Source organism: Esox lucius, chromosome 14 (assembly GCF_011004845.1).
Source record: "Esox lucius isolate fEsoLuc1 chromosome 14, fEsoLuc1.pri, whole genome shotgun sequence".
Lineage (NCBI taxonomy): Eukaryota > Metazoa > Chordata > Actinopteri > Esociformes > Esocidae > Esox > Esox lucius.
Window position 1 is genome coordinate 30418844 of NC_047582.1, and position 18559 is coordinate 30437402.

Genomic DNA, 18559 nt, shown 5'->3' on the forward strand with positions numbered 1-18559 from the left:
CCACCCTGAAAGAGGGTAGAGTATTGCAACCAGACCCCAATTGCACAAGTGCGCAACAGAGAGACAACAACAAGCCAGTGACTCTGCCCCCGAAAGGCATTGGAGGGAGGGCATCCCAGTGGCGATGAGAGCCCATCTGAGGACATTAGAAAGTCATTTGTTACCTTCATGAGTGCAGTCTCAGTACTATGATGGGGTCTGAAACTGGACTGGAGCATTCCATAAATGTTATTTGTCTTCAGGAAGGCATTCATTTTTAGTGAGTTTGGTATGCATCCGGAGGAAAGGGAGCAATTTATTATATTCAACATTGGCTGACCTAGCACAGGAAATAGGTCCTAGCTGACAATTTGTGGGTTTAGAACTCATTACAAATTTAGTGAATGTGACGGTCAAAAAATTTAAGTGTCCCCATTGACACCTGGTCAGGGAGGTTCAGGACATTCTCAGGACAAATGAGATTTTGGGGACTATAACTATTTAAGGAGGAGTCAGTTATTTGTTTTCTAATGGTGATGATCTTTTCATCAAAGAAGTTCATGTATTCATTACAGCTAAAGTGAAGACCCACTTCACTTGTTGAGCGTTGCATTTTTGTTAACTTTGCAACTGTATCGAAGATACATTTTTGATTGTTTTTGTTCATCTCAATCAGGTTGGAGAAATAAGCTGATCGAGCAGATGTGATTGCTTTTCGGTATTGTAGTGTACTGTCTATCCAGGCTAGTCTGAATACTTCCAACTTTGTGGAGCGCCTCTTTTTCGCTCCAATTTTCTGGAGGCTTGCTTGAGTGCTCTGGTATTGTCTGTGTACCAGGGAGCAAGTTTCTTGTTGCGTATTTATTTAGTTTTTAGTGGTGCAACCGTATCTAAAGTATTTCGCAGTGTTGATGCTATGTTCTGCTTCGTAACCTCTGACTGTTTCATCCAAAGTCGTTGGTGCCAACGTGAATAAAAATAATCTCTGCACTCACTATCATTGCCAGTTTTAGACTTTCCTAGCACCAACCCCAGATTTGCAGCGACGTCGGTGGCTCGGCCCCCGGTAAACAGTGTATGATCTCCAGATGATTCTTTAGTCCAATACTATGTGATCTCAGCATGCCTATATAAATAGGGTAACCTACGTTCATCAAATTCTTTTACTATTTTTGATAAAAGCTCATTTTGACAGTCAAAGACTATTATGATATTGTGTGGTGGCCATTAACTCCAGGCCTGTACAATAACTTGCAAAAGGGTGGAGCTTCACAATTACACAATGGCTCACTTAAACAGTAATAAACCAATGATTTGACTTAGATTCCCTGGCAGTGGATGACTGTTTCCAAAAGATTTCATCAAACCATTATTATAATTTTTCATGCATAATATTAAAATCTATAACTCATGTATGCCCAGACAATATTAAAGATAATACTGTATATTGTAGAGGTTTGCTTATTATGGTGATAACCTATGCCTGAAAGAGGTGCCTGTCTAAAAGCCCTGCCGTGCAACATTTAGAAACCAATCAATATGACATAATTAATGTGCTGAGTGACTGTGACAGGAGTCGTGAGACGTAAATGTTTTTATACACAAGCAAAGGAAATAGTAAGATAAGGAAAGAGACTCAGACTCCAGAAAGTTTGAGAAGTCAACAATGGATGATGACAGAGCCGGAACAATCTCTGAGGTTGCGTGTGATGACTAGGGTGGAGAAGTCCAAGGAAAACCTATGGAATTAGTTCAGTCCTGTTCTGAGTGCATCATGGCCTCAGAACCAGAAATAAATGTGGTTAGCTTTAGGACTGTGATTGGCTGAGTTTAGGCAAATAATCCAGTCTCACATTAGCCGGCAGCCATGACCCACGTCACTCACAGCACAGGGAGAGCTGTGACTCATTGGTCTGGCAAGGAGTCTATTGTAATATTGCAAGGTTTTCTCAGGAAATGTGTAAGCATTTTGATTGGTTGTTATTTTCTAGATATTTGCATGCTGCAAGTTCATCAACTTCTGTTACAGCGTTGCCATGAACTGGATTGTAAATTGAGCTCTGCTTTATGGTCACGGTAAGCTCGCTGGGTAGTGAGTTCAGAAGGGGTGAGTGTAACGGAGTTAAGAACATGCTCCAAAGATGCCATGTTTGTTTGTGTTTTAGAATTCATTTATAATTGATTAAAAATGTGTAAACTGTCCAACGCCACCTTTTTCATACTCAAGGGTTGGTCTTTGGGACAAGGAAAACACAGGTCTGTCAAACAAATGACATCAAGCAAAGTTTCACAAGTGCTAATAAAAATCACCAAAATGAACGTTGACCTGACGGCACCAATGGGAACCAGGCGAGAGTGTCAACAGAGCGAGATATACCTAGGATATTCTATTGGACAAAGTGGTGAGGACACTCGCAAAATATTACGTGATGAAACGGTAATTAGAAGTTAGAAGCACACAGGTGAGAACACACTAACGAATATCCATGGCTCACCTCTGTTCTCTACCTTCACCAGTCTCCCAGAGGAGCAGCAAACCAGGGAGAATATTAGGGGAAGAAAGAAAAAATGAACAGGACTAACCAACATTTAACATAAAAGAAAATAAACTAGTCCACCCGCCAAGGCAACCCAAAATATTTTGCCTGAATGTACCACGCAATTGCCCGGATGGACGAGACAAAATAAATGAAACCAAACTAAACTTCTGTGAGGGAAAACAAACACACAGTGAGAGCAGCGATGGTTCCTCCACTCACTGAAAAACACAAAACATGCATTTTAAACATAACTTATTTTAAAACCTCAACTTAATTAATACAAATAATCATTGTTAAAACAACCGTACAAATATTAATAAAAAGCAGGATTTACACATTCCCAGCTCCCAAGAATGGCCTCAGCCAACCACACCTTCGACTGACAAAGCTGGGAAACAAACAACTGTCTCACAAAATGTACATATACATACATGTATTTATATATATATATACACACCCACATGCTACCAATTAAACATTGGCTTACTTAACATCAAGTGCCCTGCCCATGTTGTCTGGAGTGGAACACACATTCAGATAGCCACCTAGTTCTCCTCTTGTTTTATACTCTGGGCCCGTCTGGCCAAACTTATTCAGATAGCCACCTAGTTCTCCTCTTGTTTTATACTCGTCTGGCCAAACTGAAGGGCCTTGGTCAGGGAGGTGTTTTACGGTATCAAAAAAACAGTTGGTTAACAGCCAGACCAAACTGAAACCAACAGAATGGCAGCACTGAATGTCCCTTCACTTATTAAGAAGGAACCAGTGGCGTCACAACCACAGTAATTGTGTCCTTTCGCAAGGATACACAAGCGCTGATTGATTGAAAGATGGAAAGACGGGCGGAGTGATATTGAATGAAAGGCAAGGAACACTTGCCTGCAGTGGCTTGCGTCATCTTCGCAGCTTGATAATGGATCTTTTGGTGTACTAGGAAAGAAGGGAGAGAAGATTGCATTGTCTCCCTCTTTCTTTCATCCTCCAGTTTTTGAGGATGTCCTTGGCAAACATTCATTTGAAAGTGCTCTTCCTCCTTTGCATGAATGTTTGCATTTTCACAAGCCTCTATGCTAGGCGGGTTTACAGTACGTTCAGCTATAAGAGGTCTGTGGCTTATCAACGAGCCTTATCTACTGCTGGTGAGGCAGTTTCTATTTCAGTAACCCTCTGAATGACATATCCTCCCTTAAGAGGTGAAATGAAACAAATCTATTTGATGTTTGTGCATGCAATGTTTGGATATAAAATTGTTTATGTTGTTGTTGTACAGTGTTGTTGCTGGGTTTTCTCACAAGCTAAGACTGATTTGAAACGCATTGTCATGTCACTTCAGAATCGTCTGCTTTGTTATTGTGAAAAGGTTTAAAGGCAGTGTCAAGACATTTCAGAAAGACTCCTAATCTACATTTTAGTCCAGTAATGAAGATATGCCCAAGTTATTTAGCATATCTAATTTCCATTATTCTCTCTCTCTCTCTCTCTCTCTGCTTCCTCTCCGAGTTCACTTGGCCAATCCATTTCCTACCACAGGTTTTGCAGTAGGGCTTTGTTTGACCACAAATTATATTGAAACAGGACTCATTTTGAAACATGAGTACCACCTTGGATACATGAATAGCCTCATTCAAATGCTAGCTTGCTTCTATTCTATTTACTTAACACATTAGCTCTGTTTCTAAGGCATCGGTGTACATCCCAAATGGCAGCCTATTGCTTTTTATGTGCACTACTATTTAACCACAGCCCCTAGCTGCGATAGGAAACCGGGTGCCATTGTGGACACCAGGTCTACAGCTTTCATCAGAAGCATGTCAGTGATTATTGATCCGATCAATGAATGACTGAACGCACAGTTCAAAAAGCTCTGGCGATCAATATGCACTGTGCACACAAGTATTAAAGGCTTGGGCGCACAGAGGCCATGGCTGCGTTCTTGTGTAGTTGATGAGGTTTTCACTGGTCTTGCTTATTTTTAACTTTTCCTGATTACAAGTTTACTTTGAAGGGGTACATTGTTGGTTATGTTTATCCTGCTTATTTTAATGAGTCACTTGCTGTCCCCCCACTGGCCTTTGACCTCAAGGTAAACTAGATGACACAGCTGTAGAATTCTACCCTCTAAACAAACACGACCTGTTATGAACCTATATGGATTCGCTATGCTAAATCGGTTGTTTCCAAGAAGCACAGTTCTCTGAAGATAAACACATTGTGAGCATTATCATGTGGTTGTTGTCATTGCAACTTGACATTTTTAACCAGTTTGCTCACAGGGATGCCTTCTCTGACTGTGTTGTAGCTCCACTGTAATACAGACAGGTTTTACACACCAGACAGAAACCCCAAATTAAACTGTCATCCACCCACCAGCAGCCTCTCGGTTCCAGCCCTGTTTTTGTGTTGTTTGTCCAGAATCTGTCCACATCCTGATCTTGCCCACATTTCTAGACAGGTGCAGACAATTAAAATCGGAAATCGTGTTCTGATTCGGATGACAAAGATGATCGGGTCAAAATCAGAACAAGATCAGCACGAAGGACGCACGTTGGAGGCAGGCATAAACAGCCTCTGTGAGACGAGGGGGGGGGGGGGGGGGGGGGGGGGGGGGGGGGGGGGGGGGGGGGGGCACACAAATCTAACCTGTCAGCTTTGGTTAGTCAGCTGCGGTCTAACTGTCCAGTCACTGTCATTCCCTCTCAGTGGGGATCCTTAGACAGAGTGTCAACAGACTCATTCTGTTAACAACTCTTTAGGGTTGTGTGGTTTAGCGAACTACGTATGATTGTTTAACGTGGGAGGGCTACAGAGCTTTTCATCTGGGGAGGTTAAATTACAGTAACAGCATGATAAGTTGATGTTGTATGTTCAGCGAATAACTATCGACTCTGTATACTGTGATATATTGATGGGTTAGGTTAAGACTTGTTTTCTGACCGAGGTCTTAGCTCCCCAATGGCCTTTAAAAAGACATAGTGCTTCACAACGAAACAGAACGTTGAAACAGCTAAGCAGTTGGGTTTGTCACGTGCATGTTTAATGTAGTGAACAATGCGGCCCTCCTTGGTAACAGTGAAGCTTAAAGGGGCTACACGTAGAACGTTTTCATTGAAATATCATAAATAGGTCCATAATATGTGTGTAGTAACAACATTCACTCACCTGGGGGGACCTGGGGGTATTCAAAAACGCACCCTGAAATGCAGAATGTCCTTGTGTTTCTATGCATTCACACCGTATGGCCCAGCCTTGTTCACCATTCACTCTTTGGAGCAAGTTCTGCCATCCCACAACATGACTAATGGCGTTGAGAGGAAGCGCTGCCGATCCTTGTCTAAACATTACACCTGGCACCCATTGTCACAAGTTCAACGTGGGCGGTGCCATGGGGCAGTGGGGCTTCTGGGATACATACACCACGTTTCATTCTCACGACAGTGTGGACTGTTGTGGGTGAGGTGGATGAATGTGAACATGTGAATAAGCTTGTTTGATGCTGATTCAGAGCCTCAATTACTCACTTAAAGTATCTGCATGTAAATTGTTCTTCACTGTAATATTGTAATGACTGTTTCACATAACATTTTCACCAGATATTACACTGGGCACCTATAAAAGTGAGCCTGGGTCCTCTCTAGGTTTCTTCCTAAAATTCGGCCTTCTTAGGGAGTTTTTCCTAGCCCCTGAAATTCAACACTACTGTTGTTTGCTCCTTGGGGTTTAAGGCCGGGTGTCTCTGTAAAAGCACTTTGTGACAACTGCTGTTGCTGTTGTAAAATGGGCTTTATAAATACATTTGATTGATTGATTGATTGATTGAAAAGTGATTCATAAAAATGTCAAATTTTTTTAAATTGCAGGAGGACGCAATGAAGCTTTACAATGGACATCTAGCCCGTCTGATAACAAGAAAATCTTACGTGAATTAATTAAAAACGGTGAAAACATTTTCAGGTTGAACCAAATGTCTTTGTCAAGACTCATTGTGGCTGAGGCTGTCCTGAAATGGACACCATACTCACAAATTCCTCATTAACCGGTCCATCTGCCGGGATTGACACAGACAAGGTAAGAGCTGACCTTCATCAGTACACACACTCTTGAGAGGAGCAATCTGAATGCTTAGCTTCTGTCTCTAAGCAGCTGGTTAATTAATACAAGTAATTGACAGGGGTGGGGGGGTGGGGGGGGGGGCAGGAGTTGGTTCCCATGAGGGGATACATCTTTCTCTTGGAGCTGAGAGAGGTGAATAACGAGGTGGCTAAATACAAAGCTTCCTCAGTAACAAACCTAATAGGGATCAGTCTAAGACCTCTGGGTGCCTGCTAGCATGGATTATCTGTCCTGTTGACAGATATATGATGGAAGGTGAACTGAGTGGTTGTGGAGCTATAATGGACCCTGAAAACCACCTATGGACAGCCATGGAAAAAAATGAAATATTGCATATCAAGGCACTAGAAAGCAGTGTTGTAGGATCAGATGAAATACCTCCGTTTGATTTCAAAACAAGCAATAAGGGCCAAAAGAAATGTATTTTCAACAAACCAAGCTAACAGTTTTACATTTACAGTCGTAATGGTGTTATGACCAAATGTTTGCTTACTGGTGGCAAACACTTCTCTCTTTAGGAGTTCATTCCCTTGTTTAGTCCATTGTACATAAACAACAAAAAGCCCCTTGTTACATAAACAATAGAATGGCGATTAGAAACATATAATTGTGAGGCCTATGAAATCCTATTGATGTCTTTCACTCAAAGTCCAATAAGCAGTGGTATGGTAGACTCTGGGAGATGAATGTGAAATAAAAAGATAAGAGATTACTATTAGAGAGGACTCATTTGAGCTGACTGTTAAAACATTTAAAATATTTACAGTGGTGTATGTCTAAAGCAATGCAGGGCAAGATGCCCAGTCAAGCCCATTGTTTCTGCAACAACGTTTCCGGTTCTATCCATTCCTCAGCTGAATGCCAGGGCGGCATATTCGGACATCACACTTGATGGCTTGTTTTGCAATAACTTTGCATTTACCAGAGCAGCGGAGTTACTCATCAAAACTGAAAACATCCAAATCACTTTGCCTGTCTGGTGCCAATGAGAGATATGAAAACATGGGGGAGTGAGGCATTAAGAAATAAACGGAGAGGAAGTTTCAGGGCATGTCGTGGAATGTACTGGATGGGTGCGGTAGCATTTTCATTTCAGAAGAAAAGTGCAAATGTGCTACTTTACCTCAGTGTGCCAAACGGCATGAATGGGCATGTCGAAGCGCTCCAGCCAGGTATGCAGAGAAATATCAGGCTGATTTATGTCCAGTACCTTTCATCCTTTTATCAACCACCATCAGAGATACATAACGCTTACAGCCTAATGGATTTATTGTGCAACAACTCTATCTCAGTGTTTATATCTCAGGGGAAACACTTTAAATGGGTTTTCTGTATGTTGTTAAGTCTTTAAAGTGGTCGCCATTGTCAAATCTGCTGTAGTTTCTATGCTCACCATTTACATGCAAACTTAAAACAGCATGGAAACTGCACTGAAAACACAGGTCTGGAAGCAAATTAGTTTGACTGTGATCTGATTTTGTTCAGGTCTGGCTGAACACTTCAGGAGGTGGTGGCTTTGTGTGTCGATTTCTCCAGAGACTGGACACAATTTTGGTGCCTGAAACCACATACAGTCAGTGGAATTATGAAAACTCAGCCCAGAGTCTCCAGGAAATGTGTTTTTGTCAGGAGCTAGTCACCTTCTCCTTTATGAGTCAGAGTAAGCGCGTTACCAACGTGTAATGAAAGTGACAGTTTACAGTTCAGTCATTGCGCAGACGCACTCGTCCATAGCCACTTATAGTTAGTACATCCATTTTAAGGAGCTACTCAATCAAAAAAATGTGGTTGAAACTCAGTACTGCTGAGAAGACAATACAAATAATACACATAAAAAGTATTGCCCGTTCACCAAACTATCTGAAATCGTAAAGAACAACATGTGTGCGCCCAGACTTGTACAGAGGGTTCTGCTGTTTGCCATTAGTTTTTGCTAAGTAACTATCTAGCTATAGAAGATTGCTTGATACTGTAGTAAACCACAACTGTAAAGTTTTTAGGTTATTATAATGTTTTACCTTTGCCACAGTTTAAACACTTCCTGGTATTACAAAATAGGTTGAAACCAGGCACATTGTGAGCAGATTAAACATGTTGAAATTCCAACCGACAATGTAGTCAGAGTTCCAGACAGTACTGAGCGATAGGAATACAAATGGTGCATTACTTGTCAAGCTTAGACATAGCCTCCACTCCTGCATCTGAACATCATCTCCAAGGAGTTTGGTTTTTTTGTGGGAAGTTTCTTTTAAATTGCACCATACAACTGAACGGGTGCCCACCTCTTCCACTGGATCCTGGACCTCCTGTTGGGCTGTCCCCAGCCAGTGGGGGGAAACGATGACACATCTGCCACACTCACACTCAACCCTGGCATCCCCCAGGGGTGACCACCGAGTCCCCACCGGACCTCAGCCACGACGGCACACACACACTAGACTCTACCCACTACACACTCCACACACACACCAACCTAAAATGTTGTTAATGAGATGGTGATGAATCACATTTATTGCATACCTGGATGGAGAGTTATAAAATAATGAAAAGCCCCAAACCAAAAGATTGGCACACAAGGAGTACAGTGTCAACATTAGGACAGCCTCAATGTATGCCATAATTGTGGAACTAATGTGATGTAACTGAAAGACCGCTCACCCGGTCAGGGTCGCTCGATCTCCGACGGAAAAGTCACAATACCTTGGATGCGTCCATTTGTTTGTTTAGCTTTCTGTTGCCCGTCACCGAGGCAACCATGACCGTGTCCATCCTTATTACGCAAACCATGTAGTGACGCGAAGCATGGCAGGACAGGTGTTGGAAAGTGCCCCTTGTTTTTTATGGTACAGTTAGACGTGAGTCAGGCTGCGTCCGTCGGGCCTGGCTTCCCAGTCTGTCCGTCCGTTTGGATCCGATGCAGGAGCACAGGAGTAGACTGCGAGCTGTTTGTATGTACAGTAGGCGAACAGAGGAGTTTACGTCTGGCAGATGGTCACGTTATATAAGACATTGTGATTCACCGACTTCAGATGGTGTTTGCTCCTTTGAGTGATGGAAGGGGAATTGGGAAGTGGCATACCCTCTGGCCGGGCGTCTTTCCCAAGAGCCATTTCTTCGCCCGTTTACGTAAGAGTCGGCACAGTCGGACAGATTGGGATTTTGTCACCACATCGATGGGTGTCAACCAACCTTGGCAGGTTTTGATTTTGAAGTAAGTATAGGTGTTATCAACACGTTTTACACACCGCTGAGCGGGGCCAAGCCATAAGACACCTGATTGTTCTTACACAATAACGTCTGGAAAGGACAGAACAATAAGAACATATCAAGCCGGCACATTATGGTTTGAGTTGTCACATTAGTCTGAAAAGAGCCTGTGTTTTTGCGGGATGACTGATAGCTAGGATGGTGTCAACAAAATGTGCGCAAGGATAACATGTGCTCTTCAGCTGTACGCACTTTATTTCAATCGCTCAGGGTAATGTGAAACAGCTTTGGTGCCTGGGTTGCTTCACAACACTACTAAAATCCACCTTCAGCAGAATGTGACTCTCTCCAAAGTCAACTGAAACAGAGATACAAGCAACAATGATACATTACGTAACAGTAAATATTAACTATGTGATTCATTCAAATATTAGATAATGTAGAAACTGTGTCATTTTGGGAAAAAGTGGCCTTGATTTCACAAAAACAGATGACACTGAGTGGTCGGTCCAGTCCAACTGCCTAACCCGTCTGTTCAACCAAACAGCCCCCGGCTCAGTTTACTTCCCCAGAAACCTCCCCATCAAAAACAAGTGTAGGAGCGCCAACTGGAATTGCTTTCTGAATAAGAACCATTTGCTCAAGAAGAAAAAGTTCTGTTGACATGGAAACCAACTGACATCATTTCTGTCACAGAAATAACCTAATTCCACTGTCACCGTGTCACCCTGGATAACTGTCAGCCTTATGCAATGTCCTTGTGTTTTCCAGCAACGGTTGGAATGTTCATCTCTGACCGGCAATGATGTCGTCTTGGCACGTTGGTACAGCGTTTGCAGCAAGAGCCTTCTCTTCAACTCCTTCCCGGTTTAGGCACCTCCATCACTCTCGGTCTGTGTAGAATAAAGTTTGCTCTCAACGCCAAAAAGACCTGGAATCTTTCCACTTGTCAAACACGGTGAGAATATGTTCAAATAACACTCCAACAAGGAAGAATAACATGATTGCCAAACCGTTTCGATGCCCCACTGCCAGGAACCTGCCTTCGCTCGCATGTTTTACATTTTTTGTTGTATCCACTTGGTCTGTAACAGAAGAGGCATTGTGAGATCCTTCTGCCGTGCTTTCTGAACCTCACTTCCAGTCGCTCTACGGCCCCTCTGCTTGAGTCACGGTTCTGGGAACGCTATGTGACGATGTGCCATGACTGTACGTCTTGACAGTGACAACACACGCCATGCCGCTGAGGAGCGGACTTCACAACCAGCAACCTCTTTGTTTTGCCCCACGTTCGGCATTAGGAGGACGCTCATTAGCACCAGATTTGTGAGTGAAGCCAGGACATCCTCTGACGGTACTGCGGGTGTAATCGTACTCAGCCCAGGGCTGTTTCCCCTCAGGATTTGCACTTAGTACGTATGCTATGACGGGTCCTGTTGAAGCTAAATTATTAATGGGGTTGAAAGGGCGAACAGCGGCGCTGAGGCCGCAGGCTGCCAAGGCCCTGTGTCTTTCCTTGAGCTGAAAATAAGTTGTCCGAGAAGTGAATGTTCTGACGTCATTTGTGTTTTATTTCTCTTTAGTTTTTTTATTTGTTGAAATTTTTACGTGGTCAATGTTTTTTTTAAAGCTGTAACACTTGTAACAGCTGCTGATGTAAAATACCGACGCCTGTTGATCTGGGTGAGGAGGCTGACTCTCATCCTATCAGCCAATCGGGTGTGTGTATGTAAAAAAAACTGTCTAAATATTTTCTTAACCGTACAATCAGAATAAGCAATTCGAGAGCAAAAAGAGGCTCATGTAAATGATAAAAAATCTATTAGTGATCTAAAAATAAAATGACAAGGATTGCATTAGGACTTCAAGTGCATATTCTAATAATATTCCTCCAGAAGTGATGTTTTGCAAAGTGATTCATCAGTCCAGATGTCTGCAGACCGTACTGAGGCTTTTAGTCTTGACAGACTAAAACAGAAAATGTTCCTTCAAGGCTGTGTACATCATTCCCTGTGGATTTAAAAACATGTGCTGAATGGAGAATGGATGGCCAGAAATAGCAAAATACGCCTTATTGTGAGTAAGCAGAAAGCTTTATATAATGGCATATTGGGAGCATTAGCTGTCGTAGTAATTGAGGGGGGATTTTTGTTGAGAACGTAAGAGCTACAGTATAGCACTCAAGTGCCTGACAGACAAATCAAAAATCCTTGGTTATGCTGCTTTTTGAGGAATTGGACTAATCCAGTAAAATCTGATAAGTGAACATTTAGATTAGGATTTTGACCCTCCTTGAAGAGGCTTTGGATTAAGTGGTAACGGTTCATTAAAAGGGGACCTCAACTGTCACAATCAAATTCTTCGTTTCATAGCAATAACAACCGAGGCTAGGAACAGAAGTGAGGAAAAGAGCATGTAAGTAAACAGAATGATGATGTTGACATTATGACGATTTAATAAAAATGACAACATTTAAAACAGCATCAGTCACAAATGGACAAATATATTATATACAAAGATGACTTATTTATTAAATAAATAAATACCGCACCATGTAATAAGTTACCCTATTCATACACGTTGTGGTGAGTGAAATGTCCTTGGAAGTTCCTCTGGCATTTTCTACCTTTGATGATGTCACAGTCAGGTATGGTTGAGCCAAGCGATTGGCTTAGCAAATGAATAAAAGGCCACTCCCCACCAATCGCTGTGGAACGTTTTCAGTCACATTTTAATGCTCCACTCTATGGAGAGCTACACAATCCAACCCTATCCTGTTGAAGGCGTCCTTTAAAGATGCACTGTGGGATCTTGAGCACAACAGACTTGTGTGGTATGTTACGAATTCTGTTTGTAACATTTCATATAAAATCTCCCGCCAAAAAAAAAGAAAAAAGAATGGAGTGGGAGACATAATAAACTGTTGAAGGATTCAGTACACAGAGGGACCCCATTTTGAGTACCACACTAAACTACCGCGTGAATTTATTCAAAGAAATCCACTGTGCATCTTTAACAACCAACACACAGTTCTGCTTCAACACAGAAAGATTGTCCATTAAAAAACACTAGTGTTTCAGTTCCTTTTTGTAATGTAACATCGGGATCCAGCCCAGTATATTCTTATCTTTTCAACCCAGCCTTTTCTCTTATCGTTTACATGAAGGGATTAGTCCATTCTACCTCCATTCCATCCCGTACATACTGCCACAGCCTCCCAGCAAAGCCATGTCCACGTCACTCTGGGATTGCCCAGTACGCCGGTCAATCAACGAGCCCCGCTCCCGTTAAACCAATCCCGGGTCTCTTGTCACCCAAACGCTCATGGAAACCCCAGAGCGACCGCTGTCCTGGGCGTTCAGTTGCACCTCTGCAGCAGCATGTTGAGTGCGTACTTCATGCGACTGCGCAGGTCAGCGCTGCAGCCGGTCATCAGCAGGGTGCTCAGGCGCAGGGTGGTGGAGACGCGCTCCTCGTTGATGTAGGTGAGCAGGTACTCCTCGCTCTGGCTGCACAGGATCAGCTTAGTGTGGTCGTGGTAGAAGTTCACCTGGAAAGGATGGAAGGCTGATGTGAGGATACAATGGTTTTGGTCACGTGTAGGCTGCGTGGAGAGGTTTTTCTAAGGGCCTAGGCTGTCTCGGCGGATATGAGACTTGTGTCATCCCCACAGGGTGCGTTGGCAAAAACAAGAGAAACAGAGTTTTGAGAGAGAAAGAGAGCGCGCGCGTGGCTGGGTATGCTTCAATAAATTCTCATTTGTTTTTCCCAAATGAAAACGTGGAAGCCTCTGCCCGCCACTGCCAGCTCTTTACGAAAGTGAAGCCAAAGCAGCCAACCTAAAATGGCTGCCTGTCCTTTGTATACAGAGCAGAGAGCGACATGGGATGGACGCGCGAAGAACTGTCACGCCACCGAAAGACGTGCCGCGGGCCGAACCGTACCTGGAAGGTGCCGTCGTTGAAGAGCATCATGAGGGCCCGGTCCGACTTGAGCCACTGCAGCAGATAGAGGCGGGGCTTCCGGGTGTCTGTCACATTGGGAAGGTCGCCGCCATCCATCAGGTTCTCCTCCATGTAATGGGCGAAGTATTTCAGAATGGTGACTTGACCAATGAAGGGCTCGGGGGCGTCGCCGGTGGAGAACACTGAACACTGGCCGAGCTCAGGGTAGTAGTGAACGGTCCTGGACACCAATGAGAGGGCCAGTTAGTGTGTGCGTGTGTTGGCGGGGGGGGGGTTGTTATGTAACAACAGCATGGTTTGGCAACAGAACTGCTGATTGTCTGCCCGCCCACCACACGGCCGTCTCTCTGGGACTAGCCTTCCCCTAATAACCCGTTAGCATTTAACTCCCTTCTCAGCCGTAATGCTCTTTGAGAGCTCTGTCCTTTTCCAGCGTGTAATAAGTCATTCGGTATAATCATAGCGGGGCAACACTCACTTCTTGTCTGCAAGCAGGCTCATGTGAGTGCCGTTGTTGAAGAGGACTCCCACGATATGATCCGACAGTTGGTAGCCAAAGCCATACTTGTTTGAGTAATCCACCCATTTGGTCACCCACTGGAAGCTGCAGCCCATATTCTCTTTGGGAAGGTCGTTAGCTGGAAGGCAATGGGGTTAAATGTTAACTTTCAAATGGTAACCATTGCTGATGCAGAGTGAACACAACGCTCCGCTACTCCTTCGAATTTAAAGGGAAAACAGCTTCCTTTGTTAGTGTTGTGTGACAGGTTCCATGCAAATTACATTTGTATAACGATCATGCAATTAGAGTGCAAACGACGACCAATGTCATTACACTTCTCACGATCAGGGTGTCATTACCCACCTTCCGGCATGTTCTCCAGACAGCCCCTCAGGACTCGGGCCACAGTGTCCGCCACACTGCCCATGGTACTGTCCTCGAGACCTGCAGACCAATAAAAAGTAGAATCAAAGTCCAATCTCCAGGTATACACTGGCGGAAAACGTCCACGCTGAACAGCAAATCCAAAAAATAAAAACAGGATGCCATTTTCTCGTACTCACACTCGCTACTGCTGCTACAGCTGCCCAGGGTGCCCCTGACGATCAGACGGATAGTGTCCCTCAGCTGCTGCTGTTTGCTGGCGCTGTTGACGGCTTCCCCGCCAGACGGCGCCGGCCGGACCAACGCAGGACCCAACGGGGGCTTGCTGCTGCCCTCAGAGGACTGTCTGAATAGAGGCTGGCTGACCGAAGTCTTCCTCAGGTCGTTCGTCAGCCGGGTGAGCTCTTCTTCCTCTTTGGCCACTCTGTCTGTGGAAAAAAAAAACAGAAAAAAAAAAACGACGTTGCGGTTATAAAATGGTGCAGAGTGGCACCAAGAAGAGGCCCGGCTATAATGCCAGTATGAATTAGCTACAGGTTTGTCGGGTTGCTTTAATGCATGTTCACATGCATCCGTATGGCGGCATCTAAACAAGGTTTCATTGCAATCCCTTGAGAATGATGAGATGGTCCAATCTGACAGAGTCTGAGGAAAATCAGCGTCATAGCTGCTAAAATGCCTTTCTGGCATATAACGCTTTCCACTGAACTATTCGCTGAAACAATAACTACTTACTCAAAGTCTCCAAGTACTTGGCTTTGTCCTTCTTGCTGCCTCCGAACAGGGCGGCCGCAGCCTTCTTGAAGAAGCTCTTGGCGGGGCTGGCGTGGTTGAGGTCTGGGGCCGTGTGACAGCAGCTGGCTGACAGCTTGTCTGGGGTGAACCCCTGAGAGACACACGGGGAGGGAACGGAAATGAACATCGGTCTGTGCGGAGGCTGAACGAGTCAAATTTACAAAGAGAGCTCAATGCCTAAAGAGGTGACCGCCCCCCCTCCCATCACACACACACACACACAAGCACACACACACACGCACCTGTGTGACGAAGTCATGTCTGAGGATGTCCTCCAGGTGAGGTCTATCGGCAGGACTCTTGGCCAGCATGCTGCTGATCAGCTGCTTGGCAGGGGACGTCAGCGAGGAGGGCAGCGAGTAGCGCGCCTCTCGGATACACCGGTACGTCTCCTTCAGGTTGGTGGTCTCAAACGGGGGTCTGCCAAGGAGCATGGTGTACCTGAAGACCCCAGGAAGAGACGGTCAGCGAATTAGGGACATCAGCGGGGGACAGGAGCGAGTCGACACGGACAGGCTCAGCGGAGGGGAGGTGAACGCGGTGGGCATCCAGAACCAACGTACATGACACATCCCAGCGCCCAGACGTCCGACTCGCAGCCGTGGCCCTGCTTGTTGAGCACCTCGGGGGACAGGTAGTTGGGCGTGCCGCATATCGTCCTTCGGCGGTTCTCCACGGGCTCCAGCTTGGCAGCCAGACCGAAGTCCCCCACCTTCAACTCCATGGATTCGTTGATAAAAAAGTTACCTACGGGGGGTGAATTTAAGATATTACATGGGGGGGGGGGAGAAAACAGTGGAAATAGGTCTGCTGAACAAAGCTGGTTCCAGAAGTGGTTATTAAATCTTCGATAAGCTGGAAACGGAGACAGGTGACAGGCCAACCTACCTAGCTTCAGGTCTCTGTGCAGGATCTCCTGTTCGTGGAGGTACCTCAGCCCAGAAACGATCTGTCGGAGGAAGTACCTCACCTCGGGCTCGGTCAGTACTTTTCTAGCCTTCAGGATGTGGGCCAGCGACTGCAAGGTAAACATAAGTATTTAAATGAAGTGCCACATTTATTGACAATATACAGGATATACTCAGCAAAGTCAACGGAGCTGTGTTCATTATGGCAAGGAGTTTTGCAATAGAAAATTAAAATGCAGACTTTGCATATTAACCAATACAGATAATTTCAGTCCTTTCAGTAAAAACAAGGTTCTGTTTTGTGCCTTCTGAACACTCTGACATAATGATCTCAGCGTTGCCTACATTCATTGTACATATGGGGAAAGCATAGAAATGAGAGAAACAGATCTCGGAGTCAGTGCAGCGAACAGCAAATATCCATGCACAGCAACATTCTGGACCTGTCAACCTTGAGACAGATGAAGTCCTACTTACTCGTCGACTGCAGTATTCCAATAGAATGTAAATGTTGTCTTTGTCCTCGAAGTGGTGGTAGAAGTGCACAATGTGCTTATGGTGAAGAACTCTGTGCAGCTCAATCTCTCTATCAATCTGTTGAGTGATCCAAATAACAGTCATTCAGCATTCATTCTGCCGTAATACATGTACGACCGTAATTACCATGCACGCGGACACGCGCGTACACCACAATCAGCAACAACCAAATAAAGCATTGATTGCTTATACCTTTTCCCTTTGGTGCGGTTTAGAGACCCGAGTGTGAGGAATGATCTTTGCAGCGTACACTTTGCCTGATGCCAAATCTGTGAATTCGTAACATTTGGCAAATCCTCCCTATGGATAGATCAGTGTCACAACCGTAAATCAATAACGCCTTTGCAAATACATAGACCCAATCAATGAAAATGAATAAAATAATTATTCATACTGTATACATAACTGCATTAGGTTAAGCATACCACAGTTTTGTTTTCCACATAGAAATGATATGTTCGTTAAACAAAGCTTCAACAACGTAAATTAAAAAAAAAATGTTTTATGTAATTACCTTGCCCAGAACTTTTCCTCGGCAATAGCATTTCCCGGTCGTAGGATCTGTTATAATCCGAGACATCTCCTGTATGGCATGAATTTGCTCATCGGATTTCTTGCTCTTGGTCTCGTAGGGCTTGTTCACTGACTGTTCACACATTTTGGCGTTACTGGTGGGTTGGTGAGCGATACTCCTGAGTATATCCATCCCTCGGCACGATGAGAGACCGATCTGTTGTCATGGAGCGCTACCGTCGTGCGGGGCTTTATATAAAGCAGTGTCCGCCCTCAACACTCGACGTCACACAGCTGGGCTCCACTGAGAAGTTTGGTTTAAGTTCACGCTTCCCACTTTGTCAAAACTCACCAAAGAATTATGAAAACAACAGACACTCTCAGCTCTCCGTGGTTAGTTGAGTACACCAGTATAAAGTTGAACGAGACACATACTGTAGTCACCGATAGGCTACCAGTGAACTCGTAATAATACACATTCAAACAAGCTCAGGGTCTGACCTAGCCTTTTCGGGGCCCTAGGCAAGGTTTGGTTGGGGGCGCCACCAACAAAACTTTTGTCTTGCTCTAGGGTTCCATTTGGCAGAGAATGGTCTTTGAAATTGAAGGGTCGTGGGTTCAATATCCATCAGGGCCAGCATGAGAATGTGAAGTATGAAAATGTTTGTTCTCACAGTCGCTCTGCTTATGAAAGTCTACTAAGTCACATAATTGTATTAAGGGCAGAGAGAACTTGTATTAAAATGACATTAAACGACATTTCCCGCAGTTCTACACATTTTGCCATATTCCCTGGTTGTCTTGAACTGTGTTGTCTTGAACGCATTGATGTCATATAGCATGTCAGAGGTTTGTGTTCCCAGGGCTAAGTTGTGTTGAAAGTGGCACAATCCCTTTCTAGTCTGCCGACTGACGACACAATTGATGTGGCACACAGCCATTGGTGACTCGTGCAACTTATCGGCAGGGAAAGCAATCCCATTTGTCAGTCAACGCATGTGATTAACTGGCAGATGGGTTGATTTCCAAAAGAGTTGATTCAACGTGGTAGCATGACCCATAACATCCAACTTCATCGCCATCTTCAGACGAGGACATAAACGGACCCAAATAAGAGAG

The 18559-nt window shown here is 44.4% G+C and overlaps 1 protein-coding gene across 1 annotated transcript; it reads right to left on the reverse strand.

Moving 5' to 3' along the window:
• Positions 1-12342: 12342 nt before the first annotated feature.
• Positions 12343-18236, reverse strand: LOC105021744 (serine/threonine-protein kinase PLK2). The gene is made up of 12 exons (XM_010889623.5): positions 17442-18236; positions 17120-17227; positions 16868-16984; positions 16371-16500; positions 16046-16229; positions 15725-15923; positions 15423-15573; positions 14867-15115; positions 14667-14747; positions 14280-14439; positions 13781-14021; positions 12343-13386 (listed from the first exon to the last, which is right to left on the reverse strand). Exons 1-12 carry the CDS (start codon positions 17631-17633, stop codon positions 13195-13197), a joined length of 2004 nt encoding a protein of 667 aa, XP_010887925.2. The 5' UTR covers positions 17634-18236; the 3' UTR covers positions 12343-13194.
• Between the last annotated feature and the right edge of the window lie 323 nt (positions 18237-18559).